Consider the following 13,396-nt stretch of genomic DNA (forward strand, 5'->3'; position numbering starts at 1 on the left):
TTGTTGTCTAATCAGCAGAAGGGTTGAGGGCAGACCTCTGGCTCCTCCGGCTGGATTTGGGCCCCATAAAGACGATTCATGACTCTTATTTCACCCCGCTCCTCTCTCGGCTGTATTAGTGGAGTGTAATGGAGTATGAATCACACTTTCTTGTGAGTGTCTGGATTAAGCACATCTGGGATTTACACACTCTTCCCTCTATTATTATGGCACCCTGTGTGTATTTGTTCATTAGGGCACGGCTATCGTGTGTGTCTGTTGGTATGCGTGTGTGTGTGTGTGTGTGTGTGTGTGTGTGTGTGTGTGTGTGTTTGTGTGTATGCGTGTGTCTGTGTGTATGTGTGTGTGTGTGTGTGTGTGTTGTTTATATATTTCTGGTTTGTTTGTTTCACAAGCGTGTGCGTGGGTGTGTGTATGTGCATGTGTGTCTGTGTGTGTGTGTTATTTCCGGTTTGTTTCTTTCACATGCGTGCGTGTGTGTGTGTGTGTGTGTGTCAGTGTGTGTCAGTGTGTGTGTGTGTGTGTGTGTGTGTGTGTGTGTGTGTGTGTGTGTGTGTGTGTGTGTGTGTGTGTGTGTGTGCGTGTGTGTGTACCGTGCCTCTGTGTAAGCCAGCATGTGGGGAACAGAGATAGAGCGAGATGGAAAGGAGAGCGTGGACAAGAGAGGTTTGGAGCCCCTCTGCCATCTAACCAGTGCGCCGCATGTGTCTCTCTGCACACATTGTGTTTTTTCTCTTTGAAAACACGGCACTCATCTGAGTCCATCCAGAGTCTTTCTCCGCCTGCCCACGTACCTCGCAGAGGCCGGCGCTGGGACCAGGTGGAAGCTGATTGAACGGTGGCTGCTCTGCGGGGGACTCCGTATCGCGGCTGCAGTCTGCGGGCCTTGGGGTGTGTTTGGAGGAATCTCTGGCGCACGGCCACGAGATTGGAAAATGAAACAGCAGCCGAGGACTGTGGTATTATTCTCGTTTCTCAGAGAGAGCAAGGCAAGCCTTTTCCGAGTGTCTTTGAGTTTAGGCACAGGGTGAACGTGATCGTGTGTGTGTTTGTCTGTGTGGTGTGTGTGTGTGTGTGTGTGTGTGTGTGTGTGTGTGTGTGTGTGTGTGTGTGTGTGTGTGTGTGTGTGTGTGTGTGTGTGTGTGTGTCTGTCTATATATTTCTGTCTATTTTTGTGTGTCTGCCTCGATAGTACACATATGTGCTTGGCATGTTTGTTGCCTGGTTGTGATGCTCTTCATGAATGCCTTTGACTTTGGTTCCTAAGAGCATTGGGTGTGTGTGTGTGTGTGTGTGTGTGTGTGTGTGTGTGTGTGTGTGTGTGTGTGTGTGTGTGTGTGTGTGTGTGTGTGTGTGTGTGCTTGCATGCGTGTATTGTGCATGCACAACAGCAACATGGCTCAGTGTGAATGCGACAGGTGTAAATGTGCGTGCTGATGGCAGCATTCAGGCATTGAGTGTTTCCCGAGGATCACTTAGGGGAACGGGGAGGCGGACAAGGATGAAATCTGCCTCAGGATTCTGGCACTCTTGGATCCCTCGTCAGGTGGATTCATCCATGTTGGGGGAGAGATGGCACTGGCATGGACGTCATCTGCAAAAACTAAACCTAAGCTTCCCGTAACTGACAGGATCTGAATAAACGTATGCATGTCATCCATCTGACGATGAGCGGAAAACTGAAATGAATCCTATGTGAACCATTGAGGGCATATGGAGTTCATCGTGTGTAAACCATCTTTATGAAAATAAGCTCAAACTGTCAGTACTTCCAGACGCCCTGTGGGTTCTGCGTGGCTCCTGTGGTCCAGAATGCAGTAGCATTCATACAGGGATCATATGTGTTTCTAAGACACAGTTGTGTCTGCACTATGGCTCAGTGTGATTTGAGAGTGGTGATGATAATAACATCTTTATATCGTGAGCCAATAGAGTTGCATGGCTCCGTACCGGTGCTGCGTTTTGGACGCCTCGGCACCTCGCCATCCTCCAGACAGGCTGCGGCCGCAGAAGTTTCATTTTCTGGTGTCACCTTATACACAGAAACCCGGTTGTCAGCACTGTCGCTGCGAAAGGCAGTCTAAGTTCGCCAGGCAGTCTAGCACTGTTGGAGCCCTCTGAACAGAAGAGACGTGTATTATCAGACAGGTGTGAAGGAGCATGAAGACGTCCAGAGTTCCCGTGGGCATCTATGAGCGCCAGCCTCTAGGTGGAGAGATCAGCGGCAGACAGCTTCAGATTAACCTGGGATCCTGCAGTCCTACTATGTTACAGCGGAACTTCTGGGGGGGGCAGAAGGGTGGCAACGGGATGAGGAACAACCTGTTTCCTTTTTCGTGGCAGAGATATTCGGCCGATGAAAAGAAATGATCGAATTGGTGGATGAAGAGGAGGATTTTAAGAAGTGTGTTTTTACTGTGGCCAGTCTATACGTGTTGATTTGACACCTTTACAGACACTTTTTTTTACAGTTTGCTTATGCTGGCCGAGTGTGTCTTCGTCAATTACACACGCCTACAGACACCTGCCTCCAGCGAAACATTATTGGTTCAAACAAATATGAAGCAAAAGAAAGTGAAACTTTCAGTTCACCCGGATACAATTTTTTTGCAGTCCGTAAACCATCAGAGCAGGCTGCTGCACCTTGTTGTTTACCAGTGCTAAGCAAGCATGAAAATACACATCTAAATCTATAATGAACGAGTTGAACACTTTTCCACCGGGAGTGTCCAGGGCGTTCCGTGAAAAACTCAAAGTCACTCACGGAGGAAAAAAGTGACAAACTCAGCAGCACTTTGAAGCAGCGCACAAATGACTTTTTTCCCATTGAAAACAGTTCAAAAGTAGCTGCCCCCATGGAGGGCCCTATGACTCCCATGGGGGTTTACACGCGTTAAGGTATAATCAGGGGCCTAGGGCGGTACGCACAGATTGTGTCCCCCAAAAAGGTGTGGAGGAATCACTGAGGAAATTCGGTGGTTGTTAATTTGTGACTCTGACTCTTCTCGGCGCTGAGGACTCTGAGGGGAGCCAGACCAGAATAGCAGGCTTTCACGGTGGACACGGTCGTGAAACCCAAAACACTTTTTGTGCAAGTGCGCATTCTGGCTCGCACCACCGGTGGGCGTGTCCGAAGAGAGTGGCCGATGACAGCCACCTTGAGGGAAGATGGAAAACCAGCGGTTTCCAGGCATGATTGACACCTTATATAATGAAGGGGGCTGCAAATGTGAAATGAACGACTGGGTTGGTTTCATTTTTGTGATGATTTTCCTTTTTTCAATGTCACCCTGGTCGACAGCGGCGTAACAAAGGAAAGAGTTTGGCTCTGCGTTTTCCGGGCGGGGGAGAATTAGCCTAAGGAGATGAAAGGGGGACGCAGACTTCAAGAAGCAGATGTACTTCAACTGCGGAAAAAGCATGTGAAGTTTTTTAAACAAACTTCTCTCCGTTCAAAGGACTAGCAAAACCAAAGGCGAGATGGAGAGGTTTGTGTCAGGGCTTCTGCACTCGGTAACAGTCAGTCATAGGAGATGACACTTATGAAGTCAGTTCTCTGTGATTGAGTGGAAAAAACACTGATTTAGAAGCCTTAGCATTAGTATTAAATGAACAACCAGAGATCTGTAATTTGCTGACACTTTTCCTGACATTGTGTGACTTACTCACATCAGCCCCGATCTTTATATCACTCGTTCTGTTATTCTTTTTGTAAAATGGTTGCTTGCATTCCAACCATATTCTTTCACGTTGTGTTCCTTGAATACATGGTTTTAATTGAATAACATTTTGTGATGTAAAGAGCTGTATACAAGATATATGAGGTGACATATATATTAAGTAACAATTATAACCCAGTGGCTTTAGCTGATGGCTCCATGGTTGCTTTGAGTTGATGTGAAGGACAATTCTGGGTGGTTCTTCGATAGATGTATAATCCAAGCACTCAAATGCATTCAAGTTCTTGAGTGCTTTGCTCCTGGAAACGTAAATATTCAACGATGTGCCTTGATATTTGATCGAAATTCATGAATTTTCAAGATTCCACTCTGATATTGGAAGCTGTTCACACTTTAGAAATTTGAAAGGCCATAATTTTCTTGGACAATAAGAGCTTCATTGTGAAAAGAAACCCACCAAAATCTAACGTAATGGTTAATATTCATAGACTTTTGGTGGAATAAGCACATAGTTTTGAGGACACTCAGCAGCCGACTCTTCTGCAAGACTTGTGATAATACTTATAATTTTCTCCATGTCCTGTGTCTGCCTGCTTTTGCTTTATTGCATCTGTGCGGAGGCTCGGCAGTTCCAAGCCGTGGCGTTGGATTAAACAGACACGTCGGATCTCCGAGGCGTCCCGTAAAAGAGATGTTAGAATTTCAAATAAGGCCTCTGTCCCCGACGTCTTCGCTTCTGTCCTGTTTCTATCAGCGAGGAAACAACACATTGCTCTGAAAGCCATAGCAAGATGAGCTATGGGGACGGAGGGATTTTCTCTTTTATATGAAAATTAAAATATAGTAACATCTTTTTCTTTTTAGAATTTGCCCTTTATGTTTAATAGAATTCTGCTCATGTTAATGGGCCCTTTTTTGAGGGCAATTGAGCAATTTTTTAGCAATCTTTGCTATGAGGCGTAATTACAATTTATTCTGTATTCTGTAAACCGAGCATATGGATAATTAGTTTCTAGGCTGGATTCAAAGCTTCTATACAGCAGGCTCTGTACATGAGAAGGAGTACAGTCAGGGAAGAGAATGTAGACCAGTGATTCATATTGGTAATACTCTTGTCTCTGTATATCTCTCAATATATCACTTGAGTCCTTCTTCCTATTCATCCCTTGAGAGGGCGAGAGAGAGACAGAGAGAGGGAGAGAAGAGAGAGAGAGAGAGAGAGAGAGAGAGAGAGAGAGAGAGAGAGAGAGAGAGAGAGAGAGAGAGAGAGAGAGAGAGAGGGAGAGAAAGAGAGAGAGAGAGAGAGAGAGAGAGAGAGAGAGAGAGAGAGAGAGAGAGAGAGAGAGAGAGAGAGAGAGAGAGAGAGAGAGAAAAAACGTATCATATGCAAAATGATTCAGTCACAAATATTTGTACAACCGGCCTCACTGAGCCACCAATTCTAGGCTCATTCATGTCAGAATATCTCAGAGTATGATCACAGTGCAATACTTGCGAACACAAACTCTTTAAAAAAAAATGCATTATGTGTTATCAAAAAAGACCATTCAAACAAGAACAATTTGAAAGCAAATCAGAAAACTAATTAAATATCCCTCATTGCCAGTTATTTTCATTATTGTCATTATTTCATTACACCACAGGTAGGACACAAACAAATCAAACAGGGCTGCCAATTTGGCAGAGCAGGCTTGTGTGTAAACAGAGGTAATAATGACATCGCTGCGCACTCATTGGCTGAGCTGCAATCTTTCGTCCTTACCTCGCTCTACGCCACTAATTTGGCAAAAAGAAGAAGCACAGGCGGAATGCACAACAACTGACACATTTAGCTTTTAGGCTGCAGTTTACATGACACGTTTATGCAGTTTACATGTTTACAAGACTTGTATGTAGAGAACGTTGCAGGGAAGTGGCTCCTGGTGATCGAGTGCCAAACAAAAGGTATAAGGTTTGATCCCCAGTCCACCTGTAGGAATCCTTGAGCAAAATCCCCCAGCCCCTTCTGTGCTTGGATGTGCCTCAGTGTAAACTGTTTTAGAGAGAGAGAGAGAGAGAGAGAGAGAGAGAGAGAGAGAGAGAGAGAGAGAGAGAGAGAGAGAGAGAGAGAGAGAGAGAGAGAGAGAGAGAGGGGAGGAATGTCACCCACACAGACTTGCACACTGATGAAAGGGCGTTCTCTGCTAACACTGTTCCATGTGGGAATATCCGAATCTGTTCCACCATCATGAGTTGTGTCGTGGACCAAGAGGGAAAGGGCAACTGGTCATTTCGTGGGTCTGCAGATTGCTTAATATAAAACTTTTCAAGCGCTTAGATGTCAAATGCTAAGCTATCAGATTCAATTTATCACACACAAACACACACAAACTCATATGTATATCTATGTGTGCAGATGTGCATATATGTGTGCGTGTGTGTGTGTGTATGTGTGTGTTTGTGTGGTTCGTGTGTGGGTATGTTTTATGTGTGCTCATATGTTGAATCTGTGTGTGTGTGTGTGTGTGTGTGTGTGTGTGTGTGTGTGTGTGTGTGTGTGTGCGGAGCGTCACAACCTCCCACGTATTTCAGTGTTGCAGAGCGATGAAAGCTTTGAAGCAGCCTGTGCCGCGGCAATTTACGGCAACGGCCGCTTTTAAAAGTTTTCCAAAGTAAATATCAGAACGCAACGCCTGACAGACTATTTTTTTTTTCCTCACCACCACCGGAAAAAAAAGAAATCAGAGCGGACATAGTTCAACTTTGAAAACTTCTCGCGCCTGGGAAAACACAGCCGCTGGGAAACACTGTCTCACATTATCCAGGAGATTGGCGCGGCAACATATCTAAACTGTAAATCTCCCCCCCGATCCCTAACAAGTCCCTACTCCCAGTGACAAGAGCCATAAAACTGGGCACTGGGCAGGGGGAGGGGCCGGCGGAGGATGGAGAAGGGTGGGGGGGGGGGGGGGGGGTGGCTGCGGTGAGATAAAGGAGCAGAGTTAAGGGACCGTTTTATGAGCAGTGCGGAGAGGAGGCCTCCGGTTTGGTGATCACCTTGGGAGGCCCAAAGGCAATGCTCTCTCACTGGTGACCTTGAGGGGTTCCTGTATCTGTTGTGGTGCCCCTGCGCCCTGTGTGCTCAGGTGTCGTATAAACCGCCTTTTTACATCCGCTCGCAGGTTATTTATTTCCGGCCGTTATGTATCTATGTCTGGTGAATATATTTCGTGGCAGAGGTGGCCATTGCTCGGACATTGCTGTTGTAGTGTTGCTTCGGAGCAGCAGGTGCTGCACAAATGTCTTCCGATAAACAGAAGGTGGAATTAGAGGCTGATTCGATGCAGATGCAGGCCCCATTATTATTCCAAATGAAATTAAAAGTGGGGGAACGAGTATTTCTGCGCAGGGTTTTATGTATAAATAAATATATAATATACAAATCTATTCTAATATGTGAAGCTCAGAATAAAGCAAAGCAGACAATAAATATTTCAGGAAGGCAGCTCCTAATATCAGCGCCGTAGGACTGAGTTTGTAAGTTTAACCAAACACTACTCGCAAAGAACAGGGTTGTCTTTTCCCTCTGTTGTTTTTTTCCCCTGGTGTTCATTACACAGCGCTATAAATAAACCCAACACAAAAATGAACAAACCAACAATTCATTGAGTATTCCTGGAATAGCCTGCCAATGTTTTTCTGTGCGTCGTGAAGGACAGAACGTGTGGAGCCCGGCAGCTCCTTCCCCCTTCAAGGAAACTGCATCGAATGGCATCCAGCAGGCAGGGATTAAAAAGCCGTAATAAGAAATGCACCTATAGAAAGCCTCGGCCTGCAGTCCGCCAAGGCTGACACTAGCCAACTGAAAATAATACGCATCACTTCCAAAAACAAGTCTCTGAGAGGTGACGGAGGTAATGGCGCCGGATAATTACTCGACCCAACAAATGCATGCATGCATACGTGTGGAAATACACACACGCATGCATGCACATGTGTGTGTGTGTGTGTGTGTGTGTGTGTGTGTGTGTGTGTGTGTGTGTGTGTGTGTGTGTGTGTGTGTGTGTGTGTGTGTGTGTGTGTGAGTGCCCTGATGGGCTGTTGACAGGAAAGTGGGAGCAGAAATCCCATCCACAGCCAGTTAAATGTACATTCACAAATTTGCACTTTTCTCATTATAAAACTGTGTCACATGAATGAACAAACACCTGCCAGGGCTCCAAATCAGCGCACGCACGCACGCACGCACACACACACACACACACACACACTCACGACACAGATCCATACCAACACATCGGCCCCATGATACACTTACACACACACACACACACACACAAACACGCACACACAAACACACACCACAGACACACTCACAAAACCGGGAGGGGGCGGGGGGGGGGGGGGGAGCTCAATACTAACACACACACATACACACACAAAAAAACGAACACCCATACACACGTACACTTGACATATCCATACCAAAATATACACACTCCCAACACAAATCCAGGCAGGAGGGGGATGTAGTGGGGGTCCAGAACAGGATTGTACAATAATAGGCAGGCCAGGGGAAAAGAGGCGGAGAAAGCAGGGAGGAAGGGAGGGAGGGAGGGAGGGAGGGAGGGAGGGAGGGAGGGAGGGAGGGAGGCAGAGTGGCTGGGTGGGAGGATGTGCTAACGCACCAACAATGGTGTTCGCTTATGGTTGTGCCTTGAACTGCTCCGTTTCAATTATTTTTTCAAATGCACACAAAACCCAGAGACACAGACGCACACATCTACACAAACACATCCACAGGCACTGAACTCATTGAAACACACAGCTTGAAAGGTAAATCATTTCTGAGCCTTGGAAAATCAAAAGGGCTTTTTTTCCTGTGAAGACGTTCATGGCTGGGACGGCGCCACTGTCATCGATCAGCACGTACGCCTTCTGATGCATAGATCACAGCAGTGCACGAGAAGCGCCTTTATGATGCACTTCCGAGAACGTTTCCTCGGAAGCAAAACACAACCTAAGTGGAGTTTCAAGACACAAAGTGGACAGTAAAGGAGGAGTAGGATGCAACTGGGTACGGCCTGCCATTGCACTAGCTTACTGCTAACTTATTATATTTGCAATAGTTTCTATTTTTACTTCTTTCCTAATTAGCCGTCCTACCCAGACGTTGGCATGTGCGTTGTGTATTCCACTCTAATGAACGATAGCATACCCTATCGTTGCGTAACACACAGGCATGCAAGCCATGACACTTAACTCATCATTAATTAAATAGCTTTCATCCATGCTCATATTTCATGAGTGTCGTGTTCTCTCAGGTGTAGGCGAGTCAGGCTAGGAAGGATAGTGGTGCTTGTAGTTATATAACTCACAGATTTAAAAAAAATTGGATGCAGTGCCTATAAAAATAAACAGGATACAGGGTATGGAGTTAGCTCATTACAGTAGATTTTCCTTTAGGTTGTTCAAGAGCCCCGTGTTTCTCTACTGGGCCTTTCAAAAGGCTCTCTGGCCTTTGTCTTGAAACACCTCTGTGGCCACCAACCTTTGAGGATTTCACATAAGATCATCGTCCATGACCTTACCCATTGGTTTCAACGTTTTGCAGCCGTAGATTTTATCCATATTTGGCACATTGAGGGCGAGAATTCAATTGCCGCCTTGCGGTAGTCCATGGCCAAAACCTCGTTAATAAATATTACTTAATAAACTTTTTATGAAGAAAAAAAGTCAAAATAAAGGATGAAAAAACAAAGGATAAAACAAAGATCGGCTTTGTGTTACGAGAATGATACATTTGTACTGTGGACTGAGACTGGCGTCGGTTAATTTTGCATTCATCCACCACAAACCTCCCATAGGCTGTAGAGGAACCTCATGTCAGTCACTTCCTCCAGGCCAAACAGGCGGTTAAAGCTGCCGCTTAGGCCCGCCGCAAACCTTGAGCACCATTGCTAGGGGCTTGATACGACTTGCGTTTGATTGCTGTTAAAAACTCCATGAAACACTGCTCCCTGGTGGGGGCCTTTCTAATTAGTTAGCTGCCTTGGCCTCCCGCTTGTCAACTCAAGTCAACTTTATTTGCATAGCTCTTTATCACAATTACTGTCCCCGAAGGTTTCTCCAAGGCCTTGCAACTCTTGTCGAACTGCTTTTCTCCTAAAGCCCCCCCCCCCCCCCCCGCCCCCCCAGCGGCAGCCATGACTTTTGAACACAGAGCTACAGAGTCAGGATCAACCACTGTGGTGCGGCGCCTCCGTCTGTGGTTCCCTTTAAAGTGATATCACACACATTCTGTACTTGAACAACAATGTCAAACTCGCAAGCACACAAAATTGTGCGTTCACACTCACAGACAAACACGCCGACACACACACACACACACACATGCTCATGGTAAAGATGAATGCATACACATAGATGCACAAACATACACACACACACTCACCCACATTCCCACACACTTGCTCACATTAATAGATAATTAGATGAAGTGGTCCATCCGTACTGACTTTGATGGAGAGAGATGTGAAAGATCTGGGCTTGGTGGCCTTGGATCCTCGAATTAGAATGATTTGGTTGATGGGTGGCGCAGCACGGAGAGGGAAGGCTTGAATGAAACACTTGTCAGGGCCAAGGTCGCAGAGACACAATGAATAGGAGGTCTAGGCAGATGATTTCAAATGCCCTACAGTCATTTTTCAAGTTAACCGTCTTAAACATCTTTGACGAGGAGGCTTTTACGGGAGGTAGAGAACGCTGATTTCTAACTGTTTGTGTATTATAATGCACAATATTTCTCTTTATGTAATTATTGATTACCTGTGCTGAATTAATCCGGCCCCATGCCAATTAGTCCTAATCAAATTTTGCTCGTTCGTTATTTATTTACATTCCAGTCATTTCCAAATATCCCACATGCCACATTCCGCCAAAAATATACTTACATTTTAATCTGGATTTAGACAGCCTCCCATTGTAATCCCTCTTGATTGCGCTTCAAATTGAATGAATTGCAATAAGAATAAATAACCCTCTCTCTCTCTCTCTCTCTCTCTCTCTCTCTCTCTCTCTCTCTCTCTCTCTCGCTCTCTCTCTCTCTTTCTCGCAGCTCTACGGGACAACCGGATCGAGCTGGTCCAGGCCACGACTGCGGAGCTGACCATCAGCCTGAGTGACGTCACGCTGACTGACGAGGGCATGTACACGTGCTCCCTGTTCACCATGCCCGTGCGGACTGCTAAGGCCTTCCTCACCGTGCTGGGTAAGGACACTCCCAGCCCCCCGGCTTTTTATCCAGGGTTTATTCATCATCATCAGTCGTCATTAAACGCAGGTGGGGGGGTGGTGTACCATGCTCACAGATGCTAAGGCGTACAGCAAGTGCAGACAGCCTCCTGTTCCACCATAGATTGATAAAAACATGCCGCGGGTTGGCGTATGGAGTGCGAAGACATTGGGGGTTCCGAACCCAGAAGCTTTTGACTGGGTTTCAAAACGCCCCAAACCACGAGATCGCCCCGCTTGATTTTGCCTGAGTTAATCCGAGCAGTATGGGCGAGTGTTTATTGAACCGATATTAGCCTAGGTTGTTTGGGAAAAGATAGCTTTAATTCCACTCATTGTGTCCCAACTTGTTTGCCTAGACTCCCACAAGTGATGTTGTGCCTGTCTGCTTATTGCTAAACTGCAGACAGTACTTTCTCATCCCTGCCAACAGGCCTGTTATATTGTGCTGATTATTTCACTGATGTAAATGGATGCACTGGGCTTGGCGGCGCCCTTAGCCGAATGTCTGCATCAACAAACACACGAGAGTGTTAGAATAGAAGCTCAATAGTAAGAGCTCAATGAAGTGAGAATATTTTCTGATTAATATTCCACAGGCATCCGCTAGTGAAACAACATAACATTTCACCAGTAACATATTTTCCACATTCGACACAGAGCATATTCTAGCCCTGACTTTTCAAACAAAAACTACAATGCAAACCATGATTAAGGTTTGAGGGCTTTGAGTTCAGCCAATGCCGTTCCACGTCCCGGCGGCGTAAAGCATTCGATCTCACAATCTCATGTCGCCCCCTATACGTCGACACGTTCGCTCGTGCAGGTAAATGCAGTTTGGACAATAAAGAGCCATTCATGTCCGATCCCTTTCTGTCCGCCAAGGGACTCACCGAGGGATTCAACACACGGGACCGGACGTTGTAAACGGTTAACCAGCCCTGCCATCAAACCATACGCCCGAGTCCTATCCACCAGGCGGGTCATTGCGTTAGAGCTTCAATCCCTCGGTGTCCTGGGACTGTTGGCTCCGCAGTCCTGGCAAGCCGGTGCGAGAGGCGAGAGGCAGCGCCTTGGCAGGGAAAACAGATTGATTACCGGCTCATACAGTGAAGATATTCCCGCTGTCGCTTCACTGTTCTCCCGGGACTACGTATGGAAATGAAAATGAGTGTCACAGCCGCCCGACGGCAGGCTCGGCCCGACGGAGATGATGTGATGCGCAGGGTGATGGATTAATAGACTCCCACGTACACAGCAGAACCTCCCATCCTACAGCACCACGCATGTCATTCCAATGTCTCGTTTTGAAATATCTCCATACGCCACCCACAGCATGTTTTTATCAATCTATGGTGGAACAGTAGGCTGTCTGCACTTGCTGTACCTTATCTGAGGCGTGTGCTCACGTGATCTGTCTTTTTTTGCATACAGTAGATAGTGGTAGGATTAACATACGCGAGATGCCGGTGGACTGGTGTGTGTATCGCAAAAAGAAGATCTTTAGGAGTCCTTTAGGGCGAGCTCGGGGAAGACAAGGTCGTTGGTGCTGATCGATAGACCTCTCAGCCGGACGGACATGGACACACTGATTGCTTATTTCTATTGAATGGGCGAACACACACTGTACGTTTAAAATACTCATTATAAGATGGACATCTCATGCACCGTTCAGTGGCTTTCCCATAGGGCACGGTTGTACTTATGCACCAATGTACACTCGCACATACGCACACAGACACACAGACACACACACACACACACACACACACACACACACACACACACACACACACACACACACAATACTTTTTTTTATTTTCTTAGTATGTAAATATGTATGTGTATGTATATTTATATATATATATATAAATATATATATATATATATATTTATATATATATATCTCATCTCATCTCTCTCGTCATATTATTTCCCTCCTCTCCTCTAGGGGTGCCAGAGAAGCCAGAGATTGACGGCTTCGTAAAGCCGGCCCTAGAAGGAGACAAGATCACGCTGACCTGCATCACCCAGGGCAGCAAGCCTGCAGCTGACCTGCGTTGGTTCAGGAATGAGAAGGAGATCAAGGGTGAGTCCGGCCACTCCCTTCCTCTACCTGCCACTTGTGTGTGTGACCCCCTACCCATCCCACCTTATCCTTATCATCATCGTCCTACCTCACCTTACCTTTCCTACCCTACTATACCCTACCTAACCCTACATTATGCCACGGCATTGTTAAATACCTGATGCTGATTGGTCAATACGTGACACCTAATAATTATCCTACCAATCCACATGAAAACCAACGGTAGAATAAAAACAGACTTTTCCTTGAGAACGCACAATAAATATGCAGGGTGGAGGAAAATTTAAATTTCAGCTGATTAAGTTGATAAAAAAACAATAACATTATAGTTGAGTGCACTGATTTTATTGTTGGT

The 13,396-nt window shown here is 46.1% G+C and overlaps 1 protein-coding gene across 3 annotated transcripts in view; it reads left to right on the forward strand.

The window, feature by feature from the left end:
• The window catches only part of cadm2a (cell adhesion molecule 2a), a 42,153-nt gene that overhangs the window by 1,552 nt on the left and 27,205 nt on the right, over positions 1 to 13,396 (forward strand). For 2 of the 3 annotated variants that reach the window (XM_060056883.1, XM_060056885.1), the window contains exons 2-3: positions 10,777 to 10,929; positions 12,904 to 13,041. In XM_060056883.1, the coding sequence (XP_059912866.1) occupies positions 10,777 to 10,929; positions 12,904 to 13,041 (291 nt within the window). Of the gene's footprint in view, positions 1 to 6,668; positions 6,806 to 10,776; positions 10,930 to 12,903; positions 13,042 to 13,396 lie in introns of those variants that run through there. The other variant, XM_060056884.1, reaches the window with a different exon arrangement.

Source organism: Gadus macrocephalus, chromosome 7 (assembly GCF_031168955.1).
Source record: "Gadus macrocephalus chromosome 7, ASM3116895v1".
Lineage (NCBI taxonomy): Eukaryota > Metazoa > Chordata > Actinopteri > Gadiformes > Gadidae > Gadus > Gadus macrocephalus.